Genomic DNA, 15,288 nt, shown 5'->3' with positions numbered 1-15,288 from the left:
TAAAGGCTGCTTAAAGGCTGCTTTAAAGACAGTAAAGACACTAAGCAATATTCTTCCAGTTTCCTCTCAAAATGATAGCCCTAATACTCCACATTCCCCGAGTTCAATTGCAACAATTATTTTAACTCCAAAGATGTGATCATTGCTGTTCTTGAGGATCTGTCTTTCCTGTTGGTAATAATGTAAGAGCTCAGAAATGCACGGCTTCACTCCCACTCGGGCTATCGGGCTGGCCCTTTTATTTAGCTCGAGTGGTTAAGGTCTTGCGAAGAGCTCAGAAATGCACGGCTTCACTCCCACTCGGGCTATCGGGCTGGCCCTTTAGCTCGAGTGGCGGGGACAGATAAGACTGGAAAAGAGCTCAGAAATGCAATGACAATCAATCATTACTTGTTTTACTGTTTCCTGCATATACTCACACATAGGCCTACCAGTCTCATGTTTAGATATTAAATAATATTCCTATAGTAGCCTATAGCTCTTTTTTGTTGTTCGTGAGCCTCAGCCTGATGACATCATCACTGATAACATCATCAGTGATGTCATCAGTGACATCATCACTGAACTATAGCCTTATGGCAATTCATCTGCCCTAATTAAAAAGTCTGGCTCTGTCACGCTTCCAGATAGTTTCAGCCCGATCGCACGTAAAACGGCATAGCTGTGGCCCGGACAAAATTCTTGAAACAAACAGTAAGTATAAAAGGACAATATTCAATGTAATAAATGCATTTTAACTCAAGCTTGTGTGGAGGCATTGTGACAAGACTGAATTCAGTGATGTCACACACACAACGAGAAGACTGATCAGTGATGTCATAGGGGGTCACACACACACACACACACACACACACACACACACACACTGATGATGTCATCAGTGATATAATGGGGCACACACACACACACACACACACACACACACACACAAGGAGGCATTGCTGATGCAATAACATTTAGTGAGCAACACACACACACACACACACACACACCTGCCTGCCAATAGGGCAGGCGAGGCCACGCAGCAGCCGAGCCTATAGGCATCGATGCCTAGTCATTTATATGCACAATAATATAGCACGATACTGAATAGGCACAGTAGCAAATGTGTTAGTTTTCAATATGATTCAAAATGGTTTGTGTAGAAATTTAAAGAAAAAATTCTATAGTGATCAGTAGTAATAAAACACTACACATACAGAAGGATGTAATAGGGATTGTAAAGGCATACAGTAGCAAATGTGTACGCATTGTGTAGTAATTAAATAATACATGTGAAGGGATGAGTAGTGTTTATATAGTAATTTCCCAAAAGCCAAATGTGACAGAAGTAATTCAGTAGTAATCATGCAGTGATTTAAATAGTCATTGTAGTAATTATCAGTATAGTGATCAGTAGTGAAAGGTCCCAATTCTCTACTCATTAATACATAAATCACTACATAAATCACTACCCATCTCAATATAGCAATCAAGTAGTGGAACAGTAGGTTTTCTGTAGAGTTTGTATCGTAGTGATGAGTAGTGATTCAGTAGTGATTCAGTACTTTTTCATGAAGGTTCTTTGCTTTCCTTATGGTCCAATTTGACTTTTTCTTCTCATTGTCTTCCTATCTCTCTCTCTCCCTCTGTCAGTGTGTCTCTCTGTCTCTCTGCATCTCTCTCTCTCTGTGTCTCTCTCTCAGTGTGTCTCTCTCTCTTGTTGCTAGGCAACATACTGTTCTCTCAACTCAGCTGTAATCGGATAGGCTGTCGGCCGGTGGCCAATAGAAACCTGAGCAGGGTTCCAGTTTCACTCTGAGGCTTCCTATTGGCCAATCAGATCACATTGCATTCATATGTATTTTTATTTTTCTATATTTTATTCTTATTATTTTGTATTTATGTGGGGTATTTTATTTTTATTTTGGGTGTTGTATTATTTTAATTAGCTAATATTCTATTATTGTAATTGTTTTTAAATGTATGGCACATTCATTCACATTAATATTTAATTTAATTATAGAATGTAATATTTCATAATAAAAGTATGTATTATTTTAAATATACTAGATCTATGTACTAGATTTAGTTATTGTTACAGATTGTTTTTGTTACATGTTCTTACTTTATTTAGCAAGATTTTCTTTCTTTCTTTTTATTTTATTTTTTTATTTTATTTGTTCACGTATATCATGATTTTGATATATTTTGACAGGTTTGTGATCAATATTATGCTATTATTAATATAATAATGAATAGAATATATAATTGATCCACATATATTATATATACATACATAGGCCTATACATAGGCTATATACATGTCTCTTTGTCTGTGTCTCTTTCTTTTCTTTCTTGGTCAAGCAAGGTTGAATTATTGATGAGGTTAGGAGAGAGAGAGCAAGTGAGAGAGAGAGAGAGAGAGAGAGAGAGAGAGAGAGAGAGAGAGAGAGCAATTGAACAAACGAAAGCATGTTTATGTTTCTCTCTCTTTCTGAATTTCTCTGTCTTCTCTGTGCCTGAAATTAGATAAATGACAAGAAAAGACAAGAAAGAAGAGCGATCCAGAAAAGATGGCAAAAACACTTGAATAAAGTATGCTATGAAGACAAAAGAGGAGAGGAAACAAGAAGAGAAGAAGACAACAAGGAAAACAAAAGGAGAGAATAAACAACAAGAAAAGGAAAGGGAGACGAGAAAAGAGAAGTAGAAGAGAGAAAGAGGATAAAGGAGACAGATGGACGAGAAGATGTGAAAACGACAGCAAAAAACAAGTGAGTCGAGTGTCGAGTTTCATGTGAATTCCTATACAATATGCATCATGTGTTATTATTGATATTCTTAAAATGAGGGAGTTTAATTTCCTATTCAATTTCAACCAATCAGAGCGGAACGATTTAGTTAATTAAAAAAACACTTAACAGGCTACTTATTCATTAAATATATAATAAAATAAAATGTGTATACAAAATTGCAGTTGCTTACAGTGAAGCATTCATAATTAAATTACATGAGAAAAATTGAAACAAATGAAAGAAAAGAAGAAACATTTGTTAAAGGATGGCTTTACCGATTATCAACCCACTTTGTTTGTATCATTATAATGTCGTTAATATAATAAGCAGATGGGGAGTGTTTACCTTCGCTATATGTTTTCCATGGAGGAATATCCTCCATTTGCAGAAACTGCGCCCCACCAGCTGCAGGTCAATAAGGCTCATTAAGGCTCTCCATTCATTCTCCATGTGGATTTGCGCATACTTAAAAAAAAAAGAGAAACAATAACAGCCACCCTGGAAGCCGAATCGACAGCCTTCGGAGCAGATTACGCGTCTCGAGCAGAGCTTCCACAGTTCCGTTGTGACGCGTTGTGATGTAAAACACGTCATACAGCTGAACGTTTTGCCAGAGGAGAAAATGTTTGCGTGCCCTGTTCGCATTCACACACACATTTATACCTGGAAGCTGACCAGTACAACCACAGTCTGATCTGCTGGCCGCTGACCAGCTCCACTGGAGCAGTTGGGGTTGGAGGCCTTGCTCAAGGGCACCTCAGTGGTGGTAATGAGGGAGGGGGGAGGGGCAAGCGCTGCCTTTTCACCTCCCCCAAGGTTTATCCTGCCGGTCCTGGGGATTGAACCAACGACCTTCCGGTCACAAGCTCGCTTCTCTAACCTTTGGGCGACCACTGCCCATCTAAGGGAATGTGGCCCTATACATAGCCTCTTATGCGTAATACCCCTGGTTAATTGTGCTGGTGTGGGCCATGTGATAATGTGTCACAGCGAGCGCAGACCAATCAGGCTTCGCCTTTATCCAATAAGCGAAGTTTAAGAGAGGGCTGAAGCTGAATTGAAATAAAACCAAAGATTTAAAAGTAATCTCTGGTTTTATTAAATCAGCGAGGCCCTCTCTTAGCTTGAGGCTCACTGCTCCACAGCACGTAAAGTAAACTGTTAAGAGACGAATGCTGGCAGCCGGCGCCTTATATTGAGAGTGCGGGGCTGCGGGAGGGGGTGTGGCCATAGTAGGCACCAATGAGAGTCTTCAGTACGCTCGCGCGGGAAGGATACATATGCAATAAGCGAAGCCTAAGAGAGGGCCTCGCTATTACTTTTCAATCTTTCGTTCCCCTTGCAATTTTTTTTCTTTTCACATCACTGATGACATGCATGACATTTGCCCAGGTCAACTGCTGACCTACAGGTGACTACACTTGTTTAGAAGAGATCGATTCACCCAGGTCAACTGCTGACCTACAGGTGACTACACCTATTTACACCAGATGGATTCGTCCAGGTCAACTGCTGACCTACAGGTGATTACACTCTTTTACATGAGATGGATTCGCCCAGGTCGACTACTGACCTCCAGGTGCATATGAGCAAAGTCAGCAACAGATGCCCAGTGGTATGGATGGTTTGAAAAACAGGAAATGGGTTGTTGGTTGTATCGCAGGAATTTGGTAGATTGGTATAATCTTTTGTTTCTGAGTAGTGGGCGAGTTTTCTAGCCTATGTGCAAAGTTTGGTTTCTGTGGGCCTTAGGGTTTCTGATGTATACACGCTTTTACGGAAGAATTGTAAGACATAATAAACAAAGCAAATACAATAGGGTTTACAGAACCCTATTGAACCCTTGAACCCCTAAATATAGCCGCAAACGGCAATACCAGGGGTTCGAGCCTGGTATTGCCCCCGAAGGGGCTTGAATATCTGTCATATTTGTCATTGGGCCAAGTGCCAGGTGCATGTGAGCACCATTGCGAGCACCACGTCCATTCACATTCTGCTTGAAGGGTTCTCTGTAGGGCTGGGCAAGAGCAGAGATCCAGGCTAACCCCCAGATCTCCCTAGGGGTTAGCCTGGATCTCTGCTCTCTCTCCTCCGTGGGACTACATTTTTTCAAAACGTGAAATGGGCTGTTATATCGCCAAAGATTGGTAGATTTGTGTAATTTTTTGTTTCTGAGTAGTGGGTGACATTTCCAACCTATGTGCAAGTTTGGTTACTGTGGGCCTTAGGGTTTCTGATGTGTATACAGTTTTACGGAAGAAGAAAAGGAATAAGTATAATAGGGAAGATCAAGCCCCCAATTAGGGGTTTGGCTTGAACCCCTAATTAATAAGTAAAAGAAATTAAATTGTACTAAAATAATAAACTGGAAAATTTCTTGATTTCGAATCCTATTTTCCCATTCTCTTCTCCTATTGGCGGAATCCAACCCCACCCCCCCCCCCCCCCCCCCCACCCCCGTCACCCCATTTCCCTGCCAAGCAAGATGCCAGACGACAGGAAAGAAAAAGATGCAGGAGAAGACGGAGAAAAAGAGGAGGCAACCAATCAGCAGCTCCCTCTTCCTCAGCTGCCCGGTGACATCACCAGCAGGAGGCGGGACTTGTCGTGCATCGTGTGTTTTGGTTGGTACAATCTGGGTGAACGGTTACCACGGCGACTGAACTGTGGACACGCCTTCTGTCAGGCATGTCTCAACAGACTGGACACCGTCATCAATGAGCAGGTGACCCTATTGATTAGATATAGCTGAGTATTGATTTAGCATTAGTTATTGTAATGGTTCGTTCCCGACTCGTTCCTCAGTAACTACCCAGTTTTTGTGTTACAGTATTGTAAAGTGTTGTTACCGCATAGGTCACTCTGGTGTTGTCTAATCAATGGTCCACAAAAAGATCACCACCCTTTAGCGGCCATGTTTTCGCCCTAGGAGGCTGAAATTTGGCATGGAGGTCAAGTGTGTGTGTGTGCGAAGGTGTGTTTTTGTGTTCAGACCAATTGGTTAAAAGGGGGACACATTTTGAAATGCAGGAAGGCAGAGTCAGCTGCCGCTACCATCCTGCATTTCATGAAATCCACGTGTGGTCGCAGCTATTGCGAATTCACGATTGTTTCCCCGTTTCCTCATAATGTTTCTATATGACCCAGGTGTGGATCCCATGCCCCCAGTGCCGCCAGAACACGCCGCGGCCTCGCGGCGGTGCCTCCTGCCTGGACCTGGACCTGGCTCTCTTCTTGGGGGTGAAGTCCCAGCTGGAGCCCCCCTCCTCCTCCTGGAGCTCCAGAGCCAGAGCCAGAGAGAGCTGCAGAGAGAGGGGAGAGCCGGTCGGCGGCCGAGCCCAGGACGACAAGCTGCGCCTGGGGAAAGACTCCAGCATCGCCGCTCTCCCTCCGGACGGAGACAGCTGGTCGCATGGCGGCCTGGCCGAGCCACGCTTCCATCGCTATAGCAACTGCTGCCCCCCACCCTCATATTGGCTGTGCTGCTGGTTGTGCTGCCAGGGGCGGGGCTAAATAAGACGAAGGAGGGAGGTGCCAATCAGGTTTGGTGGAGAAAATGAAGGAAATAAGAGAGCCAAAGGCACGCCCTCTTTAGTGTTCGGCATACAAACCAAGGGAAGTCATCCGCCATTTAGTTTTCCATAGATGTTTCATAAAATGCTTTATAAAAATAGTTTTACTGGTCAAACCAAGTGATTCAGCTATATTTAGAATCAGGAGAGACCATCAAACATTTAACTCTGTTATTAACTAACTTAATAAATGTTTTTCTTTAAGTTTTGGTCAGAGTTAATTGTTCTATGGTCTCTCCTGATTCTAAATATAGCTGAATCACTTGGTTTGACGAAGTAAAACTATTTTTATCACGTGCACAGTGAGTGGTCAAGTCAAGAGAAGGCTTTTTGGGGTGAGTCATTCATTCATTCATTCAGTCAGGAATGTATAATGGATGTCATCAGTAATGATGTCATCAGTGATTATGTCATCCGCAGTGTTACACAGCTGAACATCTGCCAGAGATTGAAGATATCGAAAACATCTTTAAACCTGCCAAACTTGGCCTGTTGAAAGATGTAGTTTCCTCGAATGGTCTTGAGTTGCATGAGGCCGCCTGGTTGCTAAATGAGGCATGTGGTCCTGGGCCGAAGTTGCCCTTGTTACGAAACGTCTATGGAAAAAAAGAATGGCGGCTGAAATCCCTTGGTTTGTATGCCTAAATCGGAAGAGGGTGCGACTTTGGCACTCTATTAAAAGTTGACTTCAAGCTTTTTATTAGTTTGTTGAGGTTTTTGAGCCATTTCCTGTTCTTCCTGATTGGTTGCTTAGTAATGTGGGAGGGAAGTTTGTTCATCTCTGATGTGACGGTGAAAGATTAAAATGTTGTGGAATAAAGTGTACACGTGGCGTTTTGTGTCTTTGTTCTGGTTTCAGTACAGTTTTCATTATGTTAATGAAGCATCAAAATATTTGGTTGATTCCTTGCCTACAAAGGGTCACAGGTTTGAGCCCTCGTGTTACCTCCGGCTTGGTCAGACGTTCCTATGGATGAACATAATTGGCCGTGTCTGCAGGTGGGAAGCCAGTGGGGTGAGTCCTGATCCTTGCACTGGCATGGTGGGGTGAGTGAAAATTAGTTTTCTGCCATGTTGAGAACACAATAAAACATCAGGGACCATGTTGGAAATAAGTGTTTACACTTTTACATGCTATCCCTTTTTATCTTTTATTGTCTCTATATCCATGAATAAAGTCAATCAATCAATCAATGGCTTATTTCCATTGTGGACTTTTTCTTACCCTGATATTAACCTAACCAATCATCACTCCTCATGCCTAAACCTAACCAATCATCTCTCATCATGCCTAAACCCAACCAATCATCACTCTGCATTCCTAAAACTAACCAATCACTCCATGCCTAAACCTTTGCATGTGAAAGTTTTTGTCATTGCCAACACTAAGTCACATGGGCTAGAGACCCGCTGCTGCACTGCCCTCTATGGAGAGAATGTTCTGGCCATGGCCCCAATCAGTGGTCAACCAATCAATCAGCTGTTTAGCCACTGACAGATGATGTCACACACCCTGTCTGTGATGTCGTGTTGGTTTACTTTTCATCAAATTTCAAAATGCTCACAGGTCATCAGGGAGTCAAACTCACAACCGTGTGATCAAAAGACCTGGGCCCAGTTCCAGTTCCACAAAGCACCTTAGGTTAAGATTTCCCTTAGTCAGAGTTAAGGTGTCCATAAAATATAATCCCCTGCAAAAACACCCTAGAGACATCCTAGCTACACATTGGGGCTGCATGGGCAGGGGCATTGCAAGGGGGCTGGGCGGGGCGTCGCAAGCAAGCACAATACAATTTTCGTTAGGAAATTTAGTATACTAGTTATAACTATTTTTTCTCAATATCGATATGTATCAGGTTAATGTATCACATTAAATAATCAAATTAATGTTCATCTCATTGAACAGAATGGTAATGTTAGGTGTGACACGGTTAGGTTTAGGCAACAAAAGCAACTTGGTTGGGTTTAGGGTAATGGTTTTGGTCGGGATTCAAACCTCAGTCCGCCACTCTCACCTCAGAATGTTATTACATTCAAGACCACAGACAGTCCTTCTGCTGCATACCTTTCGCGTGGCAATAATCACGCAGAGGGGGCATGGAAAATCAGCTATTTTGACGCCCCGGGAGTGAGACCGATTAACTAAATGGTTTTAAAATCCAACTCTTAACATGTATGTTACATTCTGATGCCATGATAAAACACTCGCTTGTACTACTAGGCTATCAATTAATCTTTTTCTAAATTCTGAATTTAAAATTTCGAAAAAGTCACAATAGACATTCTGGAAACAAATATTTTTCAATACTCTTCCTTTTTCCATACTTGAGTAGGAATGTATGTATGTGTACATATGTGTGTGTGTGTGTGTGTTTAGAACAAAATCTATTCTATATAACAAAAAACATCAAAATTTCAAACATTTTTATTAAAAATGTATTAAAAATGCACACACCAAAAACATTCATACACATGGTTTTATTTTTATGAAATAGGCTCTCTCTCTCTATATATATATATATACTGTATATAGTGTGTTTGTGTGTGTGTACAGTGTATGTATATATATATATATATATATATATATATATATATATATATATATATATAAGCATAAACAAACGATTATTGTTCAGGGGCAAAATAAACAAAATAACAGTACGAACAATTATAATAACACACAATTATAACATCTTACAATTATTTACAGTTACAGGCAGGAGGCGGCGCGGAGGAATTCTGAGAAGACAATGTAACCTCCGCCCTCCTCTTGGAATTCAGGAAGTGGTGTCAATCATTTTGACTATTATCATTTAGTGTTTTCATTTTATTTTTTCTAAATAAAAGGGTGTATTTTTTATTGTAAATATGTATTTCGTCCATAATTATCGATCTATCTGGTGCTGACATTTTTTTATTTGTTGCTGTGAAATCACGTAACTGAGTTTAAAGTTTAACGGTTGTTTTTACTTAGACCATACATTCACAGGAGATTCTAAAATAATTTAGCCACTTTTTTAAAATTCTTTCGAGATATTTATGTATTACATATGTAATACATATTTTTTAAAAGAGGATCCATCAGAAAGAATTACACATAATATTAAAAAAGTTTGACACATACACACAAACACACACAAACAAAAACACACACAAACACACACACACATCCTGGAAAGAAAACATAAAAAAATAAACTACTTGGTCTGTAATGATTGACAGGTGCTTAAAAAATAAATAAAAATAAAAGTTAAGAAAAAAATCAATTTAAATCTTTTTTCCAATAAAGGCACAAAGATCGCAAATTTGTCGGCGCAAAAATTAAAATAACTTCACCTGAAAAACATGCTACCTAAATAGCTAAAACAAAAAATAAAATAAACAAAACAAATTTTTTAAAATACAACAAAACAAACAAACAAAATATTTATTTATTAGTGTAATGTTTTAATCTGCCACAACTGACTGGTCCTCGACAGTGGAAACATTTGTCAGTTATTTTTTGTTAAAATGTTTAATAAAATAAAGTGACAAAATAATGAGGAAAATAAATCTGGCGGCATTAAATAACCCAGGTGCATTGTGGTCAAGGTGGTTTTGCCTGGTAGCTGCATTACCTTGTTTTTATCACAGTTCTTGGTATTTTAAGCATGTTTTTTATATCTCATTGATGCTAACCATTCAACATCACTACAGCATGTTAGCCATGCCCACTTCCTGTTTAAAAACAATTAAAACAAAGTCCAAATCCTTTTTTGTGTTTTTAGCATGTTTTTGCTTCTTGTTTTAGCATGTTTCTATATTTTAAGTATGTTTTAGCAGGAATTTAGCATGTACTTAAATACACTACTACACAATAGTTGTTAGCATTTGCTAGTCGCGCTCGATTCTTTTAGCATCCCATTAAAGATGCTACAATGGTAACCATTCAACATCACTACAGCACGTTAGCAATGCCTATTTCCTGTTTAAGAACAATGAGAATAAAGGACAAATCCTTTAGTGTTTGTTTTTAGCATGCCTTTGTTTCTACTTAGCATGTTTCTGCATTTTTAAGCATGTTTTAACAGTAATTTAGCATGTAGTAAACTAGAAGTACACTACAGCAATAGCTGTTAGCAATTGCTAGCCACGCCGGATTCCTGTAGAAAATCATGAATAAAGAATAATGTTAAACTCTCAGCATTGTTACTACCCACAAACCACACCTACCTAATGTTGAAAATAAATTTAAAAAAATTACCAACTTCCTGTGTCACACTTTCTATCATGTTATTATAGCATGATTTCAGATGAGGAATGCTAAATCCATCGCTAACCACGCTCACTTCCTGTCAAAACCAAGGAAAATAGGACTGAAAGGCCTGAAAAAATATTCATCTGTTCACTAAATGTTTTCTTTTTAGTATGATTTTAGCATCTTAATATTGAAAATCCATGCTATAACCTGTTAGTATCATTGCCATGCCCATTTCCTGTTGAAAATAAGCAGGGATTAGATGGAAAAGACAACTTGCCCTTCAAAAATTGCATTAATCTTTTTAGCATATTTTAGCAAGTTTCGCATGTGACTAGTTTAATGGACGTTTCGATGTTTTCAGTTGGCAACAACGCACGATAAGTCCATACTAACCTTTTCGTGTCATAACCACCCACTAGCCATGCTGACTACCTGCGAAAAACAATACAGGAAAATTAAGAAAAACTCTTCTTGGCCTTCAGAATCTGCAGCTTGAGCATATTTTTGGGACATTTTTAACACAATTTCACAAGCTTTTCACATACATTAACATGTTTTAAGATGCAAAAAAAGAAGAAAATAAAAACGCTAACCTTTGTGCATCATTACCACCCATTTAGCCACGCCACGGCAAAAATGTCAAAACAAGGAGATAGTCGCTATGACCTTATAAAATTGCACTATTAGCAACTAGCGGCTCTTAAAAATAAGGAAAAACTGCCTTGACCTTCGAAAAACTGCATCTTTAGTATTTTTTTTTTAGTTTGTTTAGCAAGTTGCTGGATGTTTTTAACTAGTTTTACGCATATTGTAACATGTTTACAGATGCTAAATATGCACGGTAAGTCCATGCTATCCTCTTACCATCTTAACCACCCACTAGCCATGGCCACCTCATGCCAAAAAAATACCAAATATCAAAGAAAACCAAATCCTTTTTGACCGTCACTTATTCACCATTGTCGCACCGCTTTTATTTTTGCGTCTTTTCCTTTGATCAGCTGTTATTTCTTCTTGATGGCGGCGAGGTCACGCTGCAGGTCAGCGAACTTGGGCCTCTCTTCGGGGTTGTAATGCCAGCAGCGCTGCATCACCCGGTGCACCTCATCTGGACAGCGCTGTGGACACGTCATCCTGTAACCTGTGTGTGTGTGTGTGGAGGGGGTGGGTGTCACAGAGAAAAGAATGGAGTTAGAGAGGGACAAAATGAGGGACAACGCATTTCACATTGTGCCTCATCAGTTTCCCATAGCGAACCTGATGAAGCACAATGTGAAACACGTTCGCTTTGTTTCTTGTTTTTAATGTAACTAAATAAAGTGTCTATGTATTTACTATCCTGGTGTGCGCTGGAGAACTACCGTAAATTCCGGACTATAAGCCGCACCGGTGTATAAGCCGCACCTGCAAAGTTGACTGTTTTTTTACATATATAAGCCGCACCGGACTATAAGCCGCGGGTGTTTTAATGGCATTTTTATTTATTTATTGTGTTTTAATGTTTAATTACCATATGTAAGGGTTCATGCACAGAGGGGATTGTCGGGAAAGAGATGGCTGTTTGAGGAAGCTCCCATTTATTAACATTTCAACAAAACAACATAACACAACACCACCTGTGTTTCTTTTTTACAGTGCACACAGTGTCATACAGTGTGGTGAAAAGAGGGCAAGAGAGGAAATTAAAACAGAAGTGGATTTATAGTTAGAAAGAGTGCTAAAAAAGAGAGATTTTTTTTTTTTTTTTTTTTAAATCCATAGATAAGCCGCACCGTTATATAAGCCGCAGGGGCCAAAAAAGGCCAAAAAACGGGAAAAAAGGTGCGGCTTATAGTCCGGAATTTACGGTACTTATTTTTGTTCTAGTGGTTCTGCACCGGCCGGCTCCCAGGAGACCGGCACTGCTGTGCACAGGGCTTTCCTCGGCTATATATATATATATATATTTCTTTTTTTATGTACGCCCTGTGCACTGTATCCAAACGTGAACTATGTGCTATGCGTTTAATATCCAATATTCCCCCTCTCCACCCGGTCCGCAGCAATATTGTCAAAACAGCCCTAACCTCAACTGAAGTCCTGCCCCCTCCTCTGTTTTATTGACCTTTGTCCACTTGCTTTTGGGGCTTCTGATTGTTTCTTTGCCATTTTCGACTTGCTCTCGGGTCTGCTGATTGGTTGTTTACCTTTCGACATGCTCTCGGGTCTGCTGATTGGTTGTTTACCTTTCTCGACTTGCTCTCGGGCCTGCTGATTGGTCATGCCGGGGTAAGGACACACCCCCAGGCTGAAGGTTTCCCACAGCAGAATGCCGTAGCTCCACACGTCACTCTCCGAGCTGTAACGACCTGCAGGAGCCAAGCACATGCAGGACCAATTACATAACGAGCTCCACAAGCCAATCACATGCCAGACCAATTACATACCAACCTGCAGGGGCCAATCACACGCCAGACCAATTACATAATGACCTGCAGGAGCCAATCACATGCCAGAACAATTACATAACGACCTGCAGGAGCCGATCATATGCCAGACCAATTACATAATGACCTGCAGGTGCCAATCACATAACAACCTGCAGGAGCCAATCACATGCCAGAGAATTACATAACGCCCTGCAGGGGCCAATCACACCCCAGACCAATTACATAACGACCTGCAGGTGGCAATGACACCCCAGACCAATTACAACACACTGTGATTGATTGATCGATTGATTTTATTGCGTAAAAGTACAGACAAAAGTACATCCCAGAGGATAACATGTAAAAGCGTACTTAAACACTTGTTTCCAACGTGGTCCTCGTTGGTGGACAAAACAACAAAGGAAACAAGGAAAACAATACATATAAACATTCCAAACATTCCAAAAAAGACTGATGAGTAAAAACATTTAGGGATGGTGCTACCTTGATAGTCAGAGGAAGACTATTTGTATAATAAAAAGAGCTCAGAGCGGCAGTGCTACTCACTCTAGCCACTGTATAAGAGTGTGCACTGGCTCTCGTATTATGCTCATGCTGGGACTCTGGGAGTGCACCATCCTAAGTTGGCTGCTCAGGTAAGCTGGGGCGGTCCCGTTTATGATCCTGAACATATGACTTAACTTGAGCTGTTTAACGCGTTGCTCTACAGGAAACATGTTGACTGCTCTGAATTCAAGTTCCCCGACATAAGTTGTGGAGGGAGCATTCAGCATGTAATGGATGATGTTATTTTGCATTACCTGTAAGGGCCTGTGTCCATCTAGCATCTTTTCATCAGCTCCAGCGTCTTTTTTCAGTTGTTTCCAATGAGGAGCGAGCGTATGCGGCCGCACACAGACGTCTAGAGAAAGTGCGCTGCATCCAGCGTCTATTTTCACAGCGCTTTTCAGAAAGACAAAAAAAACTAAAAAAAAAAAACTAAACTAAACTAAACTCGTACCACTGTTCCTTCAGGATTTGTAGTTGTCATAGACTGTGCTCCATAGTTGATTGCTCTATTGCTGACAAAAAGTGTGTTATTGTAAGTCGCTTTGGATAAAAGCGTCTGCTAAATGACGTAATGTAATGTAATGTAATGTAATGTGTCGGGTGCTCCTTTTCTGGCAACTAATCATATGGAAAAACTATCGCAACAGAGACAGAAAGGTTCAATTGTGGGAGCAGATTGGCTAGACACTTAATATTTCTGGTGACTGTTGAGCTAAATCACTGTATGTGTGTTGTTAGCTAATGTTAGCTGTCAGCTATCAAGCTAGCAACCGCACTGAAGTAACGTTAGTTTCAGACTGCTTCTTTGTAATATTTTGCGCTGAGATCAGCGCTTCCCAGCGTACCTCCAGCGTTTAACGGTCGGAAAAAGACGCTAGATGGACACACGGCCTTAGGGCCTGTGTTTCCAATGGGCTGTTTCCAATGGGGGGAGAGCGTATGCGGGCGCACACGGACGTCTAGAGAAAGTGCGCTGCGCACAGCGTCTATTGTCAGAGCGCTCCAGCGTTTTGTGCGCTCGACTTCCAGCGCTTCCAGCTGAAAGAAAGACGCTGGTGTCGGGTGCTCCTTTTCTGGCAACTAATCATATGGAGAAACTATCGCAACAGAGACAGAAAGGCTCAATTGTGGGAGCAGATTGGCTAAACACTTAATATTTCTGGTGAGTGTTGTGCTTACTGCTTTTAATAACGTAGCCTACCTGTGTTGTTAGCTTGCTAGCTGTCAGCTATCAAGCTACTACCGCACTGAACTAACGTTAGTTTCAGACTGCTTCCTTGTATATTGTGCGCTGGGATCAGCGCTTCCCAGCGTACTTCCATCGTTTAACGGTCGGAAAAAGACGCTAGATGGACACACGGCCTTACTTGTGCTTTAGCTTGGCTGACAGACCACTAAACCAGCCTGAATAGGCATAATCGAAATGACACTATGAACGCAGACACAAGCAACTTTTTAATTTTGGTGTCGAACTTCCTAGTTTTACAGTACAGAGACTTTAGTTTGTTTGCACTCTTTGAGTTTTTGCAATGAGATCCCCCTAAAAAGATTGGTCCAGTGTTTTTACCAAGATAAGTAACACACTAGGCTTGTCGCGGTAGTCTGTGTTATATGGTGGTGGGGCATACAGTACACCGATTGCGATTACATAACATGCCCACCGGCAACACAGTTCATTTTATGGAGGAAGAAATTAAAGGGTCAGCCGATACGATAAACAA

The 15,288-nt window shown here is 40.8% G+C and overlaps 2 protein-coding genes across 3 annotated transcripts in view; one reads left to right on the top strand and one right to left on the bottom strand.

Annotated features, from left to right (window-relative positions):
• Window positions 1–5,262: 5,262 nt before the first annotated feature.
• On the top strand, window positions 5,263–6,290 carry rnf224 (ring finger protein 224; the record flags this gene model as incomplete). The annotated part of the gene is made up of 2 exons (XM_083641071.1): window positions 5,263–5,502; window positions 5,925–6,290. The coding sequence occupies 2 exons, from the start codon at window positions 5,263–5,265 to the stop codon at window positions 6,288–6,290; spliced, it is 606 nt and encodes a 201-aa protein (XP_083497197.1).
• A 4,993-nt stretch (window positions 6,291–11,283) lies between these two features.
• Window positions 11,284–15,288, bottom strand: part of fer (fer (fps/fes related) tyrosine kinase) — a 30,483-nt gene continuing 26,478 nt past the window's right edge. For both annotated transcript variants that reach the window (XM_083641392.1, XM_083641393.1), the window contains exons 19-20: window positions 12,815–12,937; window positions 11,284–11,730 (exon numbers count right to left, since the gene is read on the bottom strand). In XM_083641392.1, the coding sequence (XP_083497518.1) occupies window positions 11,594–11,730; window positions 12,815–12,937 (260 nt within the window). In that variant the 3' untranslated portion in view covers window positions 11,284–11,593. The remainder of the gene's footprint in view (window positions 11,731–12,814; window positions 12,938–15,288) is intronic.

This window comes from Poromitra crassiceps (genome assembly GCF_964638095.1).
Source record: "Poromitra crassiceps genome assembly, chromosome: 8".
NCBI classification, from domain to species: Eukaryota; Metazoa; Chordata; class Actinopteri; order Beryciformes; family Melamphaidae; genus Poromitra; species Poromitra crassiceps.
Note: the sequence above shows the minus strand (reverse complement) of the source record. Positions and strands in the feature narration are given on the sequence as shown.